The sequence below is a fragment of the Patagioenas fasciata genome, chromosome 5 (assembly GCF_037038585.1).
Source record: "Patagioenas fasciata isolate bPatFas1 chromosome 5, bPatFas1.hap1, whole genome shotgun sequence".
Lineage (NCBI taxonomy): Eukaryota > Metazoa > Chordata > Aves > Columbiformes > Columbidae > Patagioenas > Patagioenas fasciata.
The window spans coordinates 42,467,170-42,489,699 of NC_092524.1; the positions used below are offsets into that span (position 1 = coordinate 42,467,170).

The 22,530-nt window shown below is 36.0% G+C and overlaps 1 protein-coding gene across 4 annotated transcripts in view; it reads left to right on the forward strand.

Moving 5' to 3' along the window:
• Positions 1 to 22,530, forward strand: part of AKAP6 (A-kinase anchoring protein 6) — a 286,646-nt gene that overhangs the window by 220,275 nt on the left and 43,841 nt on the right. For all 4 annotated transcript variants that reach the window (XM_071809385.1, XM_065838655.2, XM_065838656.2 and 1 more), the window contains 2 exons: positions 13,027 to 13,173; positions 16,607 to 16,831. In XM_071809385.1, coding sequence (XP_071665486.1) covers positions 13,027 to 13,173; positions 16,607 to 16,831 — 372 coding nt within the window. The remainder of the gene's footprint in view (positions 1 to 13,026; positions 13,174 to 16,606; positions 16,832 to 22,530) is intronic.

Here is a 22,530-nt window from a genome sequence, read left to right on the forward strand (position 1 = left end):
TTGGCAAAGGTATAAGAAGATAAAACATCTGGAAGTTAAAATTAAGCAAATTCAAACTGGAAACATGCTATACAGTTTCTAAAAGTGAAGGAGGCTGGTTATTTATCTTCTTACCAAGGAATGCTATGAATTTTCCATCATTTGCATCTTTAAATCAGCGCTGGATGCAATACCAAAAGATCTTCTCTAAGCCAGAAAGCTGAGAGCTTAATGCAGGAAGAGAAGTTAAGACCGTGGCACATTTTATACAAACAGTGAGGTTAGATTATGACAATTTCTTGAACTTCAGATCTGTGAATCAGACCAAGTTTTGTCAGAGAATATTTTGGCAGAATGCCATTAGAGATGAGAAGATGCTTTTGACTTTCATCATGCCAGCAAATAACAGAGTTCACATATAGCAGTAACAGCAGCACAAACCCTTGAAAACAGACACCTGAAATCAGGAAAGTATAAAGAAACAGAGGAAAATTCCTTTTGTTTCTGTCTCGCTAGTTGAACAGTAGACAAAATTAGTTCAGTGTCACTTCATTCATGTATTCTTTTAAAGGTAGCTATTAGTGTTGGTGCCTATATGTCTTGTAGAAATCAAGATTTATTGAGTTTAGAGCTGAGGTGTTTTCTACGGTGACTAAAATGTATCATAAGTTCAGTTTGTTTTTTTTTTTTTCAGTCTAGTCTGAAGCAAACAGTGTTAAGTAATTCTGAGCTCAGACAATATATTAATATTCTGTTGGACAGAATGCTGAAGCAGATCTCAAAAGTCTTGTGTTCCCACATCAGAGGTCTTCCCTGACAACAGACATGGTGTCCGTCTGTGTCTCAGTTTTCCATTTTCAATTGAGAAAAATATTTGTCTGCTTCACAGGACTGTCTCAAGACTGCAGCTCTTTGGAGCACAGGAATGGCAAGCTTGAGCCTGCCTGTGAACTATTGCATTAGGGATACCCTTGCTGGTGGCCCTTTGGGAAGAGGCTAAGTATCTCTCCTAGGCACAGCAGCTGTTGGAGTTATGGAGGGACTGGCTTTCAGCATCTCCTGGATTGCTGAGTTTCTAACATTTCTGAACAGAACTGAAGTTGATAGTAGCATCTCACTCCATCACATCACAGAATAACACAGTGAGTATTTCTGTTCCTGGCAGTTCATGGTCACACTTCACATACTTCTTGGAAGTTGCAAGGCTCTTAAGGAGAAAAACCAGTATCACGTGCAGGTATCCAGAAAGAGGATTTATTTGTCTTTTTAGTTTTTCTTTTTTTCTTGTTATATGTGTGATAGAGATGCTCTCATTTTTATTGCTTAGGTTTTGTCTATCTTAAATTATTTACAATATTAAAATATTATTACATTCAGCAACTCTATTTTCAGAAATTAACTCAGTCTAATTTTCTAAGACTCCAGAGGTTAAAAAACATATATATATATAATGTATGACCTGTGTTAATTTTTAGAAAAAATGGCCACACTGATATAGTCCTTTAAATATCATTCGGCAAATACAGTGGTGTTGTTGCGAGTTCGAGAATTGAAATACATCTTGGAAGAAGTTTTTCTACCTTCAAGGTAGTCTGGCTCTTGCTGAAGAGGCTGCTTGGGCATAGCATTATGCTGTTTGAATCACCAGTGAGTAAAAGAGAAAGTGTCTGTGTTAAATACCTGTAGGTCCATCAGGGTATTATCAGTCTCAGATATTCTGAAGAAGGTGGGCTGTTAGTTCTTGCTGTTCAGTCATCTTTACACACTCAGTTTGTTTCAGGGACTATTGAACTTCCTATCAATATGGCAAAAAATGATCACTGCTGTAGAATTTGCTATGAACGCTGTTAATACACTAAAAATGAAATATTTTCTTCCATGTTAAAATAATTCAATGACATTTGTGAGGTGTACAACTTCTTGCCAACTCTTCTAATTTTAAACATTATCTGTTTGAGGAAAACATATGTTAGAAATTTTTAATTCAGTGATAGGAAAGGCACTAATGAAATATGCATGTATGAATTTTGTATTGCAGAAGTTTCCTCTTTCTTGAAATGTGATTAAAAGCCAAACATCTGGATTGTGTTTAAAAACCTTGAATTTCCAGTTTTCAGAGAGATTCAATCTATTTTGACACTGTACACTTAGCCTTAACATTTTCAGCATGCTGTTAACATTACTTGCTATTGTAAAAAATAAGTTCAAGTTTAAACAAAGTTGGACTTACTTCTCTTAATGCTAAAAATGTTTTCTGAAATAGCTGTTTCTGCAGCATTCACACAGCCATAGTTTAAGCTGTGTCAGCAGTTTCATTATGAATTTGGTCTTGAAAGTGGTTTGTAGTTGATCATAAAAATAACTATGCAACTTAAGAGTAATTTTTCTTTTATTATAAAAGTATTATGTTTTTCCTAGAATAAGATTAAAAATGAAGTATTGAGTCCTTAAGAATTTATAAAATTATATAAAAAATGAGATTAGCCTATTGTTAGCACTGACAATGGCAATGTGATGCCAACTTTCTCCTTTTGTTTTAATAACATCAATGTGTACTGGCAATGTGAAGAGCTGATATCTGCTACATCTCTTGAAGGGTTCAGGATATGTCTATCTGGGGATGGCAATAAGTAGGTAATGACATACCTTTCTTTTTTTCCATGTTTTAACAATAGTGTTGATGTGGTACATTGTAATGGTATTGCTATAAGAGGAATTATGGTGATTGCTGGGGTTTTAGATAGTCAGTGGAGATGTTTTAGCACTCCTAGTGGACCTGCTGCTTGTGCCAGCTTTGACATAACTCAAGGGAAATTATAAGGAACAAATCAAATAGCACATTATAAAAACTATTAGCTTTCACTTTACTTAATACAGTACAGGATGTGCACTTAAAAATGACATTTTTCATTATAATTTTGGGCAAATGGAGAAATCTACTGTCAACTTCTTTTCCAATCAACACCTAGATGGGCACTTGAACAGGTGTCAGTTCTTTCATCTTGAAAAAAGCTCATGTTGTTACCCTGGATAGTACAGGTCATGAGAACTCAGATCCACACATTCGGAGGTTAGAGACTGAGCAAGTTAGCTGCAGAGCCTGTCTGGTCTTGACTTGAGGTCACTCACCAGCCTGCAGAGATTGCAGAGCTGTCTCCGTTGGCCAGGGATCATTTTCTTTTCTCACAGTTGACAAGGTCTAGTAATGTGGATTACTAAATCCACTGTGCCTCAAATAGTGGGTATACTGAACTTTGTGGAATCTCCTGTCCTTTGATGGAGACTTTGAGTTCTCCCTCTGTTGGTCTGAGGAACTTAGATTTCTCTTTGGCTCTTTTTGCAGTGGGGAACCTCTACTCCCATGAAACAGTACAGCAAATAGGTAAGAAGAAGAAAGATCCAGAGGTGTTCTACCCTCAAACATATCCCAGTAGGTATTGCTAGAAGAGAGGATAATTTATTTGTCTGTTTTCAGGCAGGCTTCACTCACGGGAGGTTATTACTGACCACCATTAGCATTCTGGCTGAGTAACAATGAACTAAGGACTTCAGAAGAGCCAGTCTGTGAAAGATAAATGGAGAGGAACATCCATTTTAAAATAGAATGATGCCTGTAACACACAACTTGACAATAGTTGGTGCATTTGGAATTAAATCTTTGTGTAGAGTAGTTCCAATTTTGTGTTTCATGCATACTGCAGAAGCAGGCACAGGTTCAGCAGAAGGGAGGATAACAGGTTATGAATTACTTTATTTGATTATCTTCTTCAAAAGATCTCCATAATCTTACATTGTCATATTTTATTTTGTAAAAATGTAAATGTAAAAGTGTAGCTATATGAGATTTGGTACATGTAGGATCAGCATTTCAGAATATCCAGCCAAGGATAGAGCTGCAACTTCACCTTTTTGTTTCCAGGCCAAACGGTGTCCCTGCCATCAAATACATTCTCCACTAGTAATGGACTAACTGCAGTCTACACCACTATTTTAGAATCTCCCTTGCTCTGTGTTTGTTTTTTGGTTTTGTTTTCTGTTTGGTTGGTTGGGTTTTGTTGTTTTGTTTGTTTTTGTTTGTTTTTCTAAATAAATACACCCAAGCATTAACCCAAAGGTATAGTAGCTATTAATTCCTAAAGAGCACTATTTTATTTATTTTTTTTTAATATAAGTTATTCTCCAGGCAACTAAATAAATGTAAATTAAGCTAAATCCATGTTTGATATTTTAAGCATATCTGTTGGTTGCATCTCTATTAGTCTGTGCTAAAAGCAACACCTCTGGTGCAAGGTGTGAAAAAACCCTCAAAGCTCTAATAGTATTGTTGTAAGCAATATGAGATGAATCTCAGAAATTCTTCCCTATATCAGCCGAAGATCCCAGTAAAACACATAGTTTACGATATTAATAGATTGTTATAACATAAAGTACACTAACTCTGTGGCTTTAGCTGAACTGTGTTATAACCTGTACTGTGGGACCATGTTCTACCATCATCTGCCATGGTTTGTCTTCATTTGTGGATGGACAGCAGCTTATAGATCTAGCAGAATCTCATGCACCTGATACTTGATTACTCTTGCTATATGAATTCCAACAGCTGTATTTTGGCTGTATGTTCTTAGCAATTTAATTATATTTAAAATCTGGTTAATAGTGTAGTAAATAACTAGTATTGCTACAAAATTGCGTTCTGAAGGTAATGGGATTGAATTTCAACACAAGTTGACACTCAATTAAAATTTCCATATATCTAGTGAATTAGCCAGTTCTTGGCTGCTATATTAAGGTGGATGTCTTCGTGCTTAACTGAACACTGAGCAAGACAGGCAAAATGCATAATAAAGCCAAATCAAGACTTAATATACCCACTGTAATTTTTAGTGTCTGTATCAAGTAGTAAGTTTGCAGAACAAACCCAGAGATGTGGGTTAAAAAAATAAGAAGTAATCAGTATTTAAACAAGATTCCTATATATTTAGATCAACAAAGCTTAGGGGAAAGAAAAAAAAAAAGGGAGAGAAGCCTTTAAAACTTCGTACTGAATTACTGCCATCAGCTAGTAGATCCATGGGGCTTGTTCGGCTAAAAGCCACAACAGACTTTGTAATGCAATGATGTAATCTTGGCTTTGTGTCATTTATATTCAACCTAAAAAAACAATTTTCCTGAATAGACAGGCTGACAACAATATTGTTCACTGTTGGTTTTTATTTGGATTGTTTCCAAATGGTTCATATGCCTCCACAGCAACACCCCATGCCCACATAAGTTTTTACTCTGAATTCCGAAGTATCCCCTTTTTCCTCGCATTTTATTTTGCTTTTAAAGTCGCAGCTATGTTTGTGAAACTAACCAGCTCGGCCACAAAATTAGGATGTATCTTGCAGAGTGCATTCATTTTACTTTTTGCATATTTTTCCCGAGGTCATGTCAAGGTTAGTTTGAATTCCATCCTACATTAAGACTTCTTTCACAGCTATTTAGCTCTGCAGCCTACTCCCCGCTGGGGTCTGCCCCTTGGGCACGTCAAAGCTTCAGACCTGACAAATCACACACAGATGAAGCTGTACAGTTTTTTAAACAGTTTCATCAGGAACGAGTTTTTTGTTGGTTTTTTTTTCCCTTTACACTACGCTGCCTTTTTTTTTTTTTTTTTTTTTTTTTTTTAATTCCACTGGAGTTTATTCTGTGAATTGCAATATCCTGAAGACTGAATTCCGTATGGAAAATTCCCTTGCACAAGTGAGTTGTAAAATAGAAATGGCATTGTATAGTACGTGCCACTCACAGCCTCCCAGAAAAGGAAAGTACTTCAGATCCTCTTAATTAGTAACAAGCTATAGCTCTTTGTCTAAAAACTGTAATTGTAGTATTAATATTTATTTGCACAGAAGAGCCTAAAACTATAAAGGCTGATAAATATTCTAAATTTATCATTCATATTGTGAACCTGCTAGTTATCCAGGAAAGCTGTTAGTTGCTCACAGGAATAAACTTCTGTCATCCTTGAGATTACTCAGATGAGTAAATGTTCATCGGTGTCAAGAAATGACGCTGTGCTTCAGCAGCAATCCTTATGGGACTTGGGAAATTTTAAGTGGGTGTATATGTGTATATATATAATTAGCTTCACAGCTATATGCAGGGCTTTCACCACCTACATTCATCCACAGACACACACCCCTGTGTATATGTCGCTGAACAAAAAACACTTTGAAGTGTGTAATGCAGCTTGTGGGTGAAAATACATTTTCTAAAATTTTTAGCTGTAGACTGCTGTCTGTGTTTTAGCATTTTGTGAAACTAATGGTGCAACACCATTTCCCATTTAATTGCTGAAGTTAAAATGCTTGTCTGCTAATGAGTGTATTAGCAAACAATATACCCTTAACAAGCTTAAGCAGCTCAGGATTTTAAAAAGCAGCTTACTGTCCTCCTCATTTTTATAAGACAAAATGTACTGACTTCTACAAATTGCTTGATCGACTGATGAAGTACTATAATTATAGTTGTATTGCAGTTTTGACAAAGCCACAATAACAGACTGTAGTTCAGTCCCCACTCCAGGCACACAACTCTTTGCATTACAAAACCCAGTTTTACTGGTCTAATTCTTACTGAGAACAAAAGGCACCTGGAGATGTTAACTATATACTAAAAGAAAACTTGGAATCTCGGAAATAATAATATTGAAGCATGACTTTTCTTCTCACAGTTAGTTCATTGGGAATGGTATCTAATGAAGAGTTGTCTAAAGGCTAGCTTGTTTGGAACTAATTAAAGACAGATATCCTAAATAGAAAAAGGATCATGGGAATTACATTAGGTGTCTGGAGACTTGTTATTCTTTTGGTACTCTGAGTAGGTTGTGGAAGTTGTTAGAGATTCAAGAAATAAGGAAAGCTAATAAAAAGTTCTATTTTTCTGGTTATTGGCCAACTATTGTATTTTTGTTTGCAATAAGATTTGTGCCAACAGGCTAGGGGCTTGAATAAAACATTTAAACATTTGTGCATTAACACATTATGGTGAAAAGAGAGTCTTGTGCTTTCACTCAGTGCATTTCAGCCTTCAATTAATGTGAAAGCACTACAATGCCTATGCAACTTCTCTTGCCTAGTGGTGCACCATTTATCATTGCAGTTTTACATTGACCTTGACACCCACTTCATTAGAATAAAGATTGTCTACCATTTAGGTTACATTGTTCCTCTGCACAGAGACCCCATGCAAATTTCTGTTCAGATAGAAGAGCTGTGAGCCTGTCAGAGGTCATCTGCATTAAATGATTGCAGCTATTTTCCAACTGCTTCTTTTCATTCTACTCAATTCAGGCTAGGAGGATCAATCAAGCCCTCTGCCTGAAACAGTGGGACTGCTGGGAATATAACTGTTTTTGGTAGTAGTGGATATGCCCTAAACAGTATTAAATATTTAATATAAATTCATTAAAGGGCATACAACGTCTTCAAAAAGATATTACATTTATAGTAAAATTTAAAGGGTTGGGATCACCTTCCTTAAAAAAAGGCAGAACAATGGGTACCAAGTGCATATTTTTTTAATGTAGGCAAAATTTAGTTCACGAAGTTACTTAATATTTCTTTCAATGTGTTTATTTCTGTAGTTGCCACAGAAAGGAATACCTCGCACAAGTGTAATCCACATTTGCTAGTTTCTGAAAAGAGCAAGCAAGGTGTTTGCAGGGGTTTAAGGCAAAGTGCTGAGATTTGTTTTGTTTTACAGGCATACACCCATATGCACATGCACTCTCACACAAATACATATCCTACTAGTGTGCTTATTTGTAGGGGAAAAAGGCAAATGGAAATAAGTTAGCACTCTCCTTCTTGAGTTTTCTGAGTGATATAATTAGAATTAAATTATTAATGGGAGATACTTTAAAAAGATTGTTTTATGATCTTCTATTAGAGAATTTGCAATTCATTTTAATATTTGTAGTTTCATTTATATTAAAGATAATGCAATCTACGTCCAATTAACAATACATAGCCAATGTAATGTGATTTCCAGATCATGCAAATGGAATAAACTAGAAGAGGAAAAACTGATTCTTAACCTCAGATGTAATTTGCTGTGTGAGTTCTGGCAATTTTAAATGACATTGCACTTTTTAATTTTTCCAAAGGCTCAGCAGCAAATTTATCCCAATCAAAAAAGCCTATTATTAATTTACAAGGACAATTGTAGGAGTCTTTATAATTTCCCTGTGCAATTATTTGCCATAAATTGCTAATAGTGAAATACATGAAGTTTGCAAGAAACAGCAACTGCTATTTATCTAGACAGATCACTCAGCCCAGATCTGTTGTCCTGAGGTTCTAGTGCTATTGACAGTGTAAGAAATATAACCAGGCTGGATGGTTTCTAAAATGTTTCACACTGATAGTACCAAAAAGGTAGAAGCATTAAGATCTATTGTGAACGGTAGGCTGGCCTCTAGCAGATTCCTTCACTTTGCTTGTATACAGCTGAGCTTTGGGCCCTGGACTTTGGAATAAAAAGACTCTTTGTTCATCACTGAATGGCATTAGGCATGGGCTTTCTAAGGGGCCACCATGAAGCCTAGCATGAAGAGTGCAAACATTATCCAGAAAGCAAAGTGAGTGTGTGAAGAGATGATGGACAAATACTGCTACATGTGCATTTATATATATATATGTATATATAAAAATATATATAACATATTTGGTGAATTTGGTTGCAGCGTATTCTTTATTTAACTTTATGTATGTAGTATATTTTGCAAATGTGTGCCAACAATAACTGTGAATGCACATACAGACACTGAACACGTGTGTGTCTATGTATTTGTGTCTGCAGCAGTTGAAACACTCCAAAAGGCAAGTTTTTAAAATTTAAAGATCCAGTCCAGGTAAAGCAATAATCTCAGGTCACTCAGTCCTGATCTCAGTTGTGTGTCACAGAGTGCCGTTTGGCTGAAGATACTTTATTAGTATGTGAATGATGGAATGCAGAACATCTACAAATAGCACACCCATATTCCAATAATGGAGAAAGTTCACTGGCTTTATTCTTCTGTACTTCGTAGCCATAGCTCCACTGTGTGTTCAGCATGTCTAGTCTCTTTTCACTATAACCAACAGAAGCACCATACGAAAGTCTTACAATGGATGTCTTAATCTCTCTGTGTGCTTTTAGAGCATTATTTTGAATTCCATCATGCAGGCTTTTTTTTTCTTCTTTCCTCTTCTGAAGTTTTATTACAACAACAGAATTCCCAGGGAGCTTTAGGGGCTAGGTTCGCATAATATTGCCCTAAAGTTTTGCTCGAGGGGTGGAATCTGCTCCCTGGTCCTGATCATCTTTTTGTGGTGTTTCTCTTTCTGAAAGATGCAGTGCACAGTCTTACAGAGTTGTTAACTGTGTACAGATTTTTGTATTGTTTACCAGACAGTGCACATCTACGAACCTTTCATGATGATTTCTTTCTCTGACCTCTCAGTGACTAGGCATCTTGTTCCTTAACACTGAGGGAGGCTGAAAAATGCTTGAGTTGCTCAATGTGTGCCTTCTATACCAGTTTCAAAATGGCTTATTCTTCTGGTTTCCATGGTGACAATTAACACTGTTACAAGGCATTGTTCCAGTCTCCACTTGGGCAGAATTTTTGGGTGTGATTTTTTGCAGAAAAAATGTTTCATATAATTTTTTAAAGAAAAAGGAAAAAAGGGACAAAAAAGAAAGGCGCAGTTTAGTATAAAGTGTCAAAAAATGTGTCTCAATCAAGCCTGTCTGGATTTCCTAGAATATTTTTATCAGGGGAAGTAAGGTTTTAACTTGCTTTTTTTTTGGAATTCAACTTCTCATCGTTTAAATATTTTTGCCAAAACTTATTCACAGACAAATGCTACTGCCTTTTTAAAAATTCCACTATTTTTCCTTTGAGAAATACAGGTTTTATTGAGTGAGAAGGTATAAAAAGCCAAAATTCTTTAATTTAACAATGTTTCCAATTTCTTTTGAGTGGCTTCAGAAACACAAAACCAGCCATGCATACACACAGCTAATCATGCTGTAAATATTTTACAGTTTTTCCAGTACGTTCTTTGGCATTTTCCCCCCCAGTTTTTTAATATGACAGTTGTTGTGGGAAATGAAATATTGCTCATTTACTTATTTTTGTGGCTGTTGTGAGAAACTTGTGACTTTAACTTTCTGAATCTCATTTTTGTCTATTAAACAGTGATCTATATCATAGCATCCACAGACTGTCACAATGGAGCAGCCTTTGCTCACTTAAAGCTGAGGAAAGAATGAATCTGAAGATTAAATTATCTTCTCACCACAGGATTAAGTAGTCCTACCAGATAGGGTTGTGCAGCACTGATAGAGCTGGTAGCTAATTTTTCCATGCAACTGCTTAGAGTGTAGGTGTTTAATGGATTAAAAAATAGCATTAGCAATAGCATCTCGTGCTATCAGTTCTCAAACTGTGCCTCCTGTACATTAAGCTCTTCCCTTAACTTAAAATACGGACTGCATGTTAAATATCCAGAAGTGAAACAATACTGACTCACAGTCACATACCAATACATCTAAAAATGAACTGAATTCTTTCATCTTTTACAGCATAATGCATTTTCTGTCAATCAGCACTTTCAACATGCTTGTTTATACAGTAGGTTACCGGTGACAAAGACAAAGCCCATACACAAAATCTGGCTTATTTATTTTTTTAATGTAATAATGTTTTATAACGTGTCACACTATTTGGATTATGCTGCACTGAATTATTCTATCTATTCCAAAATTAAATTAAACATCTTCCATTTCTATGTTAACAAGAGCATTGTAGTTATGAAAGACACAATGTATTTTATGTCTCCACCGGTCCTGCATCATCCAGGAGCATCCCCAGCCTCAGTCCAGGCAGCAGCAGCTGCCAGCCTGGGAGAAGTGACGGGGATGACTGAGCTGTGCCTGCACCAGTGTCACACAGCTAGAGGACTCCCTCAGTCTATTAATTCGCTTGACAAAAGAAAGGGAGTTGCACGAACTGGATTTCAGTGCCTAGCAAATTGGACTCTGGATTCCCCTTGATATTACATGTACTTATGGAAATAATTATGCAAATCCTTTTCAGCTATATCATCTTTAAATAGAAATCAGATTACATAAAGAAGATTGTAATCTCCTACAGTAATCATTCTAGCTGAAAAGGCAATAATACAGGACCGAGAGGCAAACTTGTTGAACGTTTTAGTCCAATAAAGTGATGTTGCCTCTTGGCAGATCCAGTTCCCTCAGGCCAGACCTGGTTGATACCTATCCTTGTACTTTTCTAAAACCTTAGCTGCTGTACAGTGAGTGTCAAAAGGCAAGTTCTTTGTAAACAATTCCTTGTTTTTTACTATGCATATTCATGTAATTTTGGATACGCAGACACCTGATCAAGTGTTCATTAATAGTGAGAAATGGTTTAAATCACCTCATTTAAAACATTTGCTCCATGATCCACAAATGACTAATATTTGCTGAAGTTTACATAATATAAATGATGTGCATGTGTTGTGTAAATGAGAGATTAAAATATGAAACTAACAATATGCAAACATATGCATGGAAATGCTGAGGACCTGTTAGCTGAAACAGTGATTTCACACCTTTATTATTTTCTTTAAGCTGTCTCCAATTGTATTTTTGCTTTGTTTTCCTACAGAGCATGTTCTTGGATCTGGAAAAGGCACCCATGTTTTAAACATTCCTTATTCTAGTTTAATTTTTTTATACTTAGCCCAGTTAATAACATTTTCAGTATGGGCTGCTATAACAGTTTTCTTGGCCGAATTTAAAGCAAAAAAAAGCTTAATGTTTGCGTGCAATTTGCTAATAGCTATGCACAATTTATATATATCTTGTAAAGACCTTTGCAAGAATATGTGCTGAACTCTCCTCTTTGAGTAAATGCTGCATTTTTGTCCATATCAGAAGTTCTGTTTCTATGAGTGTTTTATACATAAGAGGGAGAAGGAATTAGCTTAACTCATTGTAGGGTATGTATGTGAATGAATGCCTGTGTGTTAAATTTTATTTTTTTATTTACTGTACCAGGTACTAAAACATAATTAATCACTGTAAAAACTATTATATTTAATACTTAATTGGGGTTTTTAGAGGTTACGGGTTTTAAAGAGATTTATTTGCCCATTGATCTGCGGATCAGAATACATTTTCAACAGAGTACTAATACACAGTTAAAATATTTAGCAAGTTAAATTAATGTAATTTGGAAAGAAGCTTCTGATTTTCTTCCTGTTTTCTTGGTCTTTTTTTTCTTTTTTCTTGACAATAAATAACAGTACAGGACATAAAAGGTAGTTTCAGCTTGAAGAAACTATTGGTCTGCATGAGCATTGTGGCTGTTGTCATTTGTGTGCCGTTTCACTGTTCCTGTTGGTTGATGCAATAAAAATCAAGTGACTGGTATTGTGTGGTAAGGGAGTTATGTCTAATTGGTTTTTTTTAAGGTGAAACACTCATGTTTTCATGTGTAATAGTGTTTCAGGCCAATATATGAGACAGAATCCACAATGAGAGACTGAGAAGAAATAAACTCTACAGGAAACATCATTAGGAAATTATTTAATTATTCCTTTTTTTTTTTTTTTTTTTTCCAACGGAGAGCCTCAGTGTTACTTGCTGAAGTAGTGTATTTGAAAAATAAGATACCATTGACTCAAACAAGACAAGGGCAGAACAAGGTTCAGATGAAGAGGCTGTTAGTGAATATTACTGCACAAGTGAATATTGTGAATGAGTGAATATTACTATACGTAATCAATCGCTAGCTGCCTGCATAGATACGTCACCCAGAAGGCTACGTGCTTTGTACCTAAGTCTCTTATGCTGCATCATGAGAGGATTGTGTGCTTAAAAAAAAAATTAAAAATGGCATCGTAAGCATGATCATAAGTAGGCACATAGAATTAAAGTTGCATTTTTTTTTTATAGAGAAAACTGTTCACAGTAGCTAATATTGTCTATTTCTTTTCATTCTAGAGATACAATGTAGAAATGTCAATCAGGCACCCGAAAAAGATGGAACTGCTTAGTAAGGTTGAAGCTCTGAAGAAAAGTGGTGTTTTACTACCAAATGATCTCCTTGAAAAAGTGGATTCAATTAATGAAAAATGGGAACTGCTTGTGGTATTTGCATTTTTATTACTGTTTGTGGGTTATGTGTACATTTTTGTGTGTTGAAGTACACTGTCTGTCTGATTTCTAATTTGAGGCACAAATATCTCTCTATTTCAATTCACCATGTACATTTCAAACAAGCTACTCATGCTATCATAAAAACTCCATAGTATTTTCCTCTTCTGTTGATTTTTTTTTTTTATTCCATGCTTTTCTCCTGTCTGACTTTAATAATTTTGGTTCTTTAATACATAAAAAATGTAAGTAAAATATGCCATGTATTACGGGTATGCACCAAGTCAACTATAATGCAGTATATCTGATATACACTGACTGTCATGCTTGAGTGAATGTTAATAGAATTTATTCTGAAGGTACATGTTAGAGACATCTACTGTTTAACTATTTACTATACCCTTAAGATGAAAAGTGGGGTTGTCACTGCATATTTCAGGTCACACTGATGGCTCAAAAACAAATATGCAAATTCAGTACAAAGCTGAATACCTGAAGCTCAGAATACAGCCAGGATATGTTTCATGCTGCTATATTCAGCTCACTTTTGACAAAAGCCAAAAAAGTTTCATGTAATTCATTTCACGCTATGATGGGCTGGGTCTCAGCCAAAGAGTGAGATACAAGAATCTGGCAAAAAAAGCAATATAGTGATTCTGTTACCCAGAGACCAGTGATGGCACCGTGCAGGAGACACTATTGTCCTATTGTTGTAAAACAGCTGAGAGAGAGAGAGAGAGGTCAAACTATATATTTTTCCATCCACTTCTCTCCTTAATTGCCTTCACTTCAAATCAAGGGTAAGATAAATTTATAAATTACTTTAAATGATTAATTATAGATGTGTGATATTAGTAATACAGTTACATTGCATAATTTTGCATGCTATTATCTTATTTTAAAAAGCATTTCTGATATATTACGAGTAAGCTATACATGCAGCCTGCCAACAGTATTTTAAACACTGGCTTGTGTCACTTTAGCTTGCTTGGTAACGCAATAGCCATTTTACAGAGGGTGGGGTTTTTTTAGTTCAGCACATTTGTTTCTAATCGCTTGATTCTCTAAATGTGCAAGTTGTCAGAAAATGTTAAAAGTTGTCTTATGACTAGTGAGCTTATTCCTTTTTAATTTTAGTCTGTAGCATCACCCCAAACATTTTTAAAATATTTGAACATCAATAATTTAGTTATAAAAATGAGACTTACTAAGCTATTGTTTACATCTGATCATGACAACTTGTATTTCTAAAATAAATTCAGTTTCAAGCCTTACACTAATGACTTTCAATGTATTTAATCAGACTAATTCAGTTATACTGATTAGAGCTGGTAGGACATAAAACTATGACATAAGTAAATGATCATAATTCTAAAAATCTAGAAAAACTCTGTCTTGAAAAAAAATTAAGCCCTACACTTCTCAGTGTGTTAAAATCAAAATATACCTCTGGATCAAGTTTTGTCATTAATGTCAGCATTTACAGAAAAATAAAATATAACTATTACAGTTTTCCTGCTAAATGCAATTTCATGAATAATAAGCAGAGTTTGATAGAGTTTTGTTAAATTTAATAAAAACCTCTGCAGAAACCAACGGCACTAGGCATACTGTTTTAATTGGCATGATTACGTTGTAATTGGCATGAAAAAAATTAAAGACAAGGATTTAAACTTCTAACAATGGTAAAATAGAGGGATATGGTTTTTAATATTACTTTCATCTAAGGTGAACAGTGTGGAATGGAAATACATTAGAATGAAATGTCAGTGGTGCGTACAGTTTAATCTGTGAAATTTTGTCCCCTGTGCTGAATATTACTCTGTCTCAATTGCATATTAAACAACCCTATCAAGGCAGGCATTGGCATCTGCTGTGCTGACACAAATTGTGAATTAAATGAAATTGATGTCCTCTGTCGTATATTTATGAAGACGGACCATTCTCTGAAGTATTCTGTTTATGAAGAATTTATGATTGCAAACTGTTCCAGAACAAAAAAGTGGCAATAAATTCTTTTTTGTGACCCTACCCTCCAAGGGCATTGATTTCACCTCCTGCTGCTACTTTTGTTACAGCATAAAAACAATAGCTAACGCTGGATTCCACTGAGGGCCTTCAAATTATCAATATTTGCACCATGAAAATAGAAGGATGTTGCCAAGAAAGCATGTTTTTCAGTTATGATCTCCTGAAGACATAGTTTACAGAATACCACATAGCGGATTATTGTCTGTTGGCCTAATTTTACTTGTGTTTTAAAGCTTATTTTTGGAAGCTGATTTCATTGTTGTTAATTACATTCCAGTAACTTTCTAAAGCATATATTTTCAACAGACAGCCATACTGGGTCACCTAAAACTGTATCTTTGTGTTACAACAATTAACCACTTCTAATTATCAGTTTAAAAGGTTATTGGATGTGATTGTCAGTGTATATTCTGTATTCTACAATCCGTAACACAGATCTAGTGCTTATAATAAGTGTCAGCCTGACAGCCTCTTATAGGTCAGATAAAATACTGCTTGGCATAGGAGAGGGAGGCAACAGCGTGTCTCCCTTGTGATGTTAAAGGATTGTTGACTTTCAAAATACTGAGAAGGAAGGTAACTTTCTATCCCTGGCCTCTTCAGAATATTCATTATGCTCACAGCATCCACTATCAAAATGTTATTCAGTGGTTCTTTTATTAGAAATACTACTTTGAAAAGCTGTAGTAAATTAGTTTCATTAGCGATCAGAGATGAATGTTTATTCTGGTCCATTATTTTTAAAGTGGATGCTTAACATGGAGAACTTAAATCTAAATTTAGTTGCCTAAATAATTGACCTGATGTTCAGGAACAGTGAGGCTTTGCAATTTCTAGCTTATTGGTGTTCATACACTTTTAAAAGAAAAACAGCTGTTCTGTGACCTAACTGCTCCTCTATACAATCTCAGGGCTACAAGTTTGGAAACTATCACCTGACAGCTCATACCTCCAAAAATATTTCAGTGTTTCTCCAAGAGCTTAGACAGTACCTTGGATAAGAGTTTGGTGAACTTCATGCTTGTTGTATTTTCTGTTGCTGACTAGAAACCAGTAACTCTCATGGTCATAAGCATGGACATATTCTGTAGAGTAACTACTTTTTAAAGTTGTGTACCATTTTGTCTCCTCTGTCCATAGCTGCTCTCAATAAACATTGATTTGCTTCCAGCAAAATCAGGGACACAGAGAGAACAGCATAAGTGAGAAACAAAGATACAAAAAATGAAGTTGATTGAAACTAGGAAACAAAAAATGAAATTGATTGATAGTAGTAGTAATTATTGAAAAAAACCCCACATCTCTAGTCATCTAACAGATGCTTCTTGTTGCATATTAACCTGTATAAGTTTTGGTACGGAAGACTAATCTATGTTTTCTTTATTTTATGCATTAGAAAACCCTCGGAGAGAAGATCCAGGACACAATGGTAGGGCACAGTGGGTTAGGTCCACGTGACCTGCTCTCGCCTGAAAGCGGCAGCCTGGTAAGGCAGCTGGAGGTCAGGATCAAAGAGCTGAAAGGGTGGCTGAGAGATACAGAGCTTTTCATCTTCAATTCCTGTCTGAGACAAGAAAATGAAGGAACAATGAATGCTGAGAAACAACTGCAATATTTTAAGGTAATAAAAAAACAGTTATAGTTTTCTTAGAGAGACTCTTCTTTATGGTAGGATAAAATATTTATCTTACACATATCGTAATGCAACATGTGTACATATGTAACAATATATTCATATTTTTATCTTCATTTATGTACTATGTGTTCATTCATGTTGATTTTATTGAATCTGTACAATAATATTTATTCCTTGTGCGAAAGAGAGTTTTAGAGGGCTAATCACACCACAATTGGAAAAGCAATAATATTCTCTCATTCTACTTCACTATAAAGCTGAATTTTGTCACAAAAAGCTTCACTACATCAGTTCAATTAATTAATGTGTTGTGTGACTGTCAGTTTAATAGTCTATTTCTCTGCACGTATGAGTCAAGAATAGTCTATTTGAGGTCACATTTACAGAGACATAAATTTAGCATACATGAGAAAGCCCTCAAGTTTGTGGTGAATGGATATGTGGAAAAAGACATATACACTATGAGATTTGCATTAATCTAGGCCACATCTTAAGCCTAAACCTGAAGGTTCATGAAAAGGAGGGGAAAGAATTGTGATCACAATGCTATATTCAGATGGATGATATCCTTCAATGGAAGGCTAGCATTCAGCTTTGCAACTAAGTTAATAGAGATTGTATGTTTTGTTCCATTCCCCAAAAGTAGTGGGACCATTTAGAAAAGTGGGCTATTAAGTTAGCAGACAAACCTGGTAGAACCACACGATTTTCTACTGTTCATAGCTATCACTTCTCAATAAATGCTCACCTGAATCATCACTACAGGTCACTTTACTCTGTGAGTGATCTTTGACCAAAGAATAAGAAAGGAATCACAAATAATTGTTGAGCTATAGAGGTAAAGAGGTTTTTCTGTTCCACCAGTACATCAGAGTGTCTGGGGCAACACAACTCTTCAGGTGGTGGACAATTTATTAAATACTCATCACAAAGAGCATGTTGCATATACTTCTAACTGTGCTTTTTTATACAAGCATTCAAGAAAACAACAGCAGAAAAATTACTGTCTTCCCACTTGTTTATTTCTTAACTCTTCTTTTTCTGATCATGCAATTTAGTGAGAAGGTTGTGTCAATGTAGATAAAGTTAGTAGGGTTTTTTTTCATTTCCTGGGCATGTCCACTTGATTACCATTTTGAGTTTTCTTCTGACATCTGTATAATTTTTTTTAATGAGTTGTGGTCTTCTGCTAATGATGAAGAAAGTAATGCTGATTCTGTTTGTTCTATCAGCCAGCTTTAAAGCCAGTGATTATGAAGGACTGTTGATAAACCTGCAGAACTCTATAGCAGTAGATCCATGTTTTCCAGAGCAGATGTTGGATGCTATGTATTTCTGTGGCAAATTACAGCATTTACTTCAGTGCATAACCATGGATTTAAAAATCTAATTTCAGACAAACTTGTTTTTAAATATACATTTTTATATATATGGCTAAGACTTTTATATATATGAATAGAGATACCATAGCAAGGTTATTTACATATTTGGAATGTGCATAAATCTCTCGAATGAAATCTTCTAATACATATATGACATGATATCTTGCCAAAAGCTCTAGAGATGTTAAACAGGATAGTACCACCCATCATGAGGTAACCAGAGTATTTCATTACTCGGTTGATTATCTATTAATTACATAAATAACACATTAATTATTTTCAAAATGGTAGCCATTAGAGTATAAAAATAATTACCTATCCAATATGGTGAGAGCACATCACTTTGTCATATATATTAAACCATCTTTGTCTCATTAAATCGGAAATCCACCATAAGTAAGTTTTCCATTCTTCACTGATCTCCTGGGGAAGTGTATAAAAGCGAAAATGGATATAATTAACAATACTGCAATGTATAATACATATATTTGAGAAAGAACATTTAGAACATTTTCAAAAACATTAGCTATGCCACTAGTAGGAAACCTGCTGGGGTTTAGTTTGACTTACTTTCCACTTAACTTAAGAGTTTAACCTTATTACTGCTTTCACTGTGGTAAAGGCATCATTGTTTCTTAATGGAAATTTATTGTGCTGCACCATCCTGATTATTCACATAGCCACTGTACACAGAGAAACACTTTTAATAAAATAAACTCAACAATGCCATTGCTTTTCATTCCACAATGTTATGTTTTAAATTACACTTATGCCTTCGGAAAAACAGTTATTTAATTTTTCAGGTGTTTTCCTTTGCAATTGGAGGATTAATTTAATGTGTAGTTCACATGCAGTTGAGACCCAAAATGACAACAATATGGTGGGAGAAGGGGTTGTTAGCTTCAGTAGTAAGAAATTATTTTTACTTCTTTCTTTTCTTTTGTAAAAAATAATGCCACATTAATTTGAGTGTTCTTTTTATTAAAGAATGCACTACTGTCTTACTTTTATTTTGGGGTATTGCTGTGCAGTAATAATTCTTAGCATCTCTACAGTACTATCCAGTCAAGAATCTGTGCATAGTGTACAAACATTAATAAAGTAAGCCCCACTAAACCTTTAAGGTAGGCGTTATTATCCTCTTTCTAGAAGTGAGGGAAATAAAAAGCACGGAGATTAAGTGACCTTTCCAGGTTTTCACAGAAAATCAATGGCTGCATTAGAGTAGAACCCAGCTACAGTGACCCTAATGTTTGCTGCTAACCACAAGGCAACTTCCCTTCCCTTCCCTTCCCTTCCCTTCCCTTCCCTTCCCTTCCCTTCCCTTCCCTTCCCTTCCCTTCCCTTCCCTTCCCTTCCCTTCCCTTCCCTTCCCTTCCCTTCCCTTCCCTTCCCTTCCCTTCCCTTCCCTTCCCTTCCCTTCCCTTCCCTTCCCTTCCCTTCCCTTCCCTTCCCTTCCCTTCCCTTCCCTTCCCTTCCCTTCCCTTCCCTTCCCTTCCCTTCCCTTCCCTTCCCTTCCCTTCCCTTCCCTTCCCTTCCCTCCCCTCCCCTCCCCTCCCCTCCCCTCCCCTCCCCTCCCCTCCCCTCCCCTCCCCTCCCCTCCCCTCCCCTCCCCTCCCCTCCCCTCCCCTCCCCTCCCCTCCCCTCCCCTCCCCTCCCCTCCCCTCCCCTCCCCTCCCCTCCCCTCCCCTCCCCTTCCCTTCCCTTCCCTTCCCTTCCCTTTCCTTCCCTTCCCTTCCCTTCCCCTCCCCTCCCCTCCCCTCCCCTTCCCTCTTCTCTTCCCCCTTCCCTTCCCCCTTCCCTTCCCTTCCCCCTTCCCTTCCCCCTTCCCTTCCCCCTTCCCTTCCCCCTTCCCTTCCCTTCCCTATTACTTCTCAGTATATTCCATTTTCATATGTGATGAAAGCAGAGTGCTGCCTTGTAATTTACCACTTTCTTGTTCATATTCAAAGTTCAAATCCTGCTGAGTATGTTCAGCTGATTTTCCCCCACTATTATTAACATATTTAGGTATCAGAATTACTAGACCATTGTTAAGGTCATTATCCAGCTTATGTAAGGTCCTGTATTTTTTGGTTTTATGGAAACTGTGTGATATAGTTAGCTCAGACCAGTGATCTCTGTGCAACACAGATCTCTGTGCAGATGGTTTGCCAAGCCATTTTGTTACTCATTCCACCAGCTTTCAGTACTCCTGGCTGCCTCAAAGATTTTCATGTTTAGTTACAAAGGACAGGCACAAACACTGCTTCAGCCTCTAGTGATACTTTCTGGCCTTTCCACAGCAGCATTAAGTGAGCTTCCAAGTGTGACCTGGCCCAGGCACCTATCAAGAAGGGGGAAAGAGTGAACAGAAGTTTCCCAGTTGTAAAGGGGGAATTGTGGGTGTCTTGCTCCTGGTTTGTTTTCTTCTGTTGCAACATGAAAATCTCATGTATCTGGACTAAGAAAATCAAGATAATTACTTAAAATTCATGAGATCTTCATAATTGCAAATACGTATTTATGTTCTTTATTCATCATTCTATTTCTGTTCTGCCTTTTGAGTTCCTTGAGTTCATGTTCTCTAGTTTTCCCCTGAAATGATGAGGACCAGATCTAGAAACATACTTTTTACATTAATACAAGATTCTCAGGTAAACACATGATTCTAGCAGCTGAAAGACCTAATGTCATGGGACTGATAATTGCAACAACTTATTTCCTAATCTAATGATGTATGGCTATTTTGTGGGTCAGGAGAGATTTGGAACAGGAAAGAATGAGGAACAATAAGAAAAAGAATTCACATTCTTTCATTAAAGTTTTAGTAAACTTCATTTCAGTAAGTTCTAGCCAGAAATTTGTGTGCTTGTTGGCTTCTAAGTAGAAGTGTTCTGCCGTATTTGCTTTTATGTGTCTGAGACTTCAAAAAGCATGCTGTTTTCTCTGCAAAATGCCCTCTGAAAGACAGCAAGGGAGCCTAAATAATTTCTGTCAATTAAAATAAAACTTATGACTTTAACTGTTCAATACAGAGAAATGACCCATCGCCATCAAGAAGCTGGTTCTTATGGCTTTGGCTCACAAACCAGCTACTCAAGAACAAGCTCAGACTTGCAAATATCTGTCCATCTCAGAATCCCTTCTCAGTCATGTAGAACTGGGAAAGCTTCTGTTGCTTTCAGTAGCAAGATTGATAAAGGATTCTGTTCAGTACAGGATTTTAGCAAGGTTTTCTGCTAAAACGTGTTTTTTGGCTAAAATAACATTGCATTTCATGTAGTTTTCTGATCTAGTTTTGTTTGAAACAATAAGCAAAGTGCTATATACAGGGTGTTTCAAAAAAATGGACCCAATTTCAAAGCAATACATTTCACAATGGCAACATGTTACAATTACACAAAAATTTACATCTAACAGTAATCTAGCACCTAATGGTAATCATTTGAAACTCTATGCCCTGCACTTTCAAGTGGTGAGAGTTTCATTTGTGGCCAGTTCATGGTTGCAGAGATATAATTATTTCAAATTGGATTCATCTCTTTGAAACACCCTGCATATTAACATACCTGTCTCCTATATCTGTATTTTGGTCCTTCAAAAATGGGAGAACTATTTTTCACCACTACTGAAAGCTTGTGGTTCTCATTGACTTTAGTCAATGTATCAATTAAAGAGATCAGCCTGCTTATTCGTACCAGAAAATGCTGGAAATATAGGCTGCATCGGTAATGAATAATCAATCAGTTAAACAGTGCTTCTTACAGTGTTTTTCATTTTAACTGCAAAGTTTGCATAAGACTCAGCACTGCACATCTTACTAACAATTCAGTTAAACATAATTCTATCAAATAAAACACAAGTGAGTTTGGGACCATGTAAGATTACGGCCAAACTGAAATTGAAAAAAGGTATTGACTTTGAGCAGGTTTGGAGACTCAGAGATTGGAGAAAAGTACTGGCTGTTCCTACAGGTGCCAGGAATTGCCTTTGCTACTACATTTTGAATATTTTACAATTTTTTGAATGATGTTCCTGGCAGAGCTGCAATCAAAGAATTACAGAAATTCAATGTGCATGTAACAAAAGTATGCAAAACAGTTTCCAAAAGAAAGTCCAAAGGAAGTCAAGCAAATTTTAATCCTTTTTATACCTCTAAGATGATAAAAAGAAAGTTATAATTTTAATAAATTTCTCAAAAAGAGTGTGATTTCAGAGCCCTAAATCTTTTCACAGATGAAGAAATGTTTACCCAAATTTTGTTTGGATTAAATTTTAATAAACAGGAAGTTATACAGTATTAAATCTTATGAAAAACAG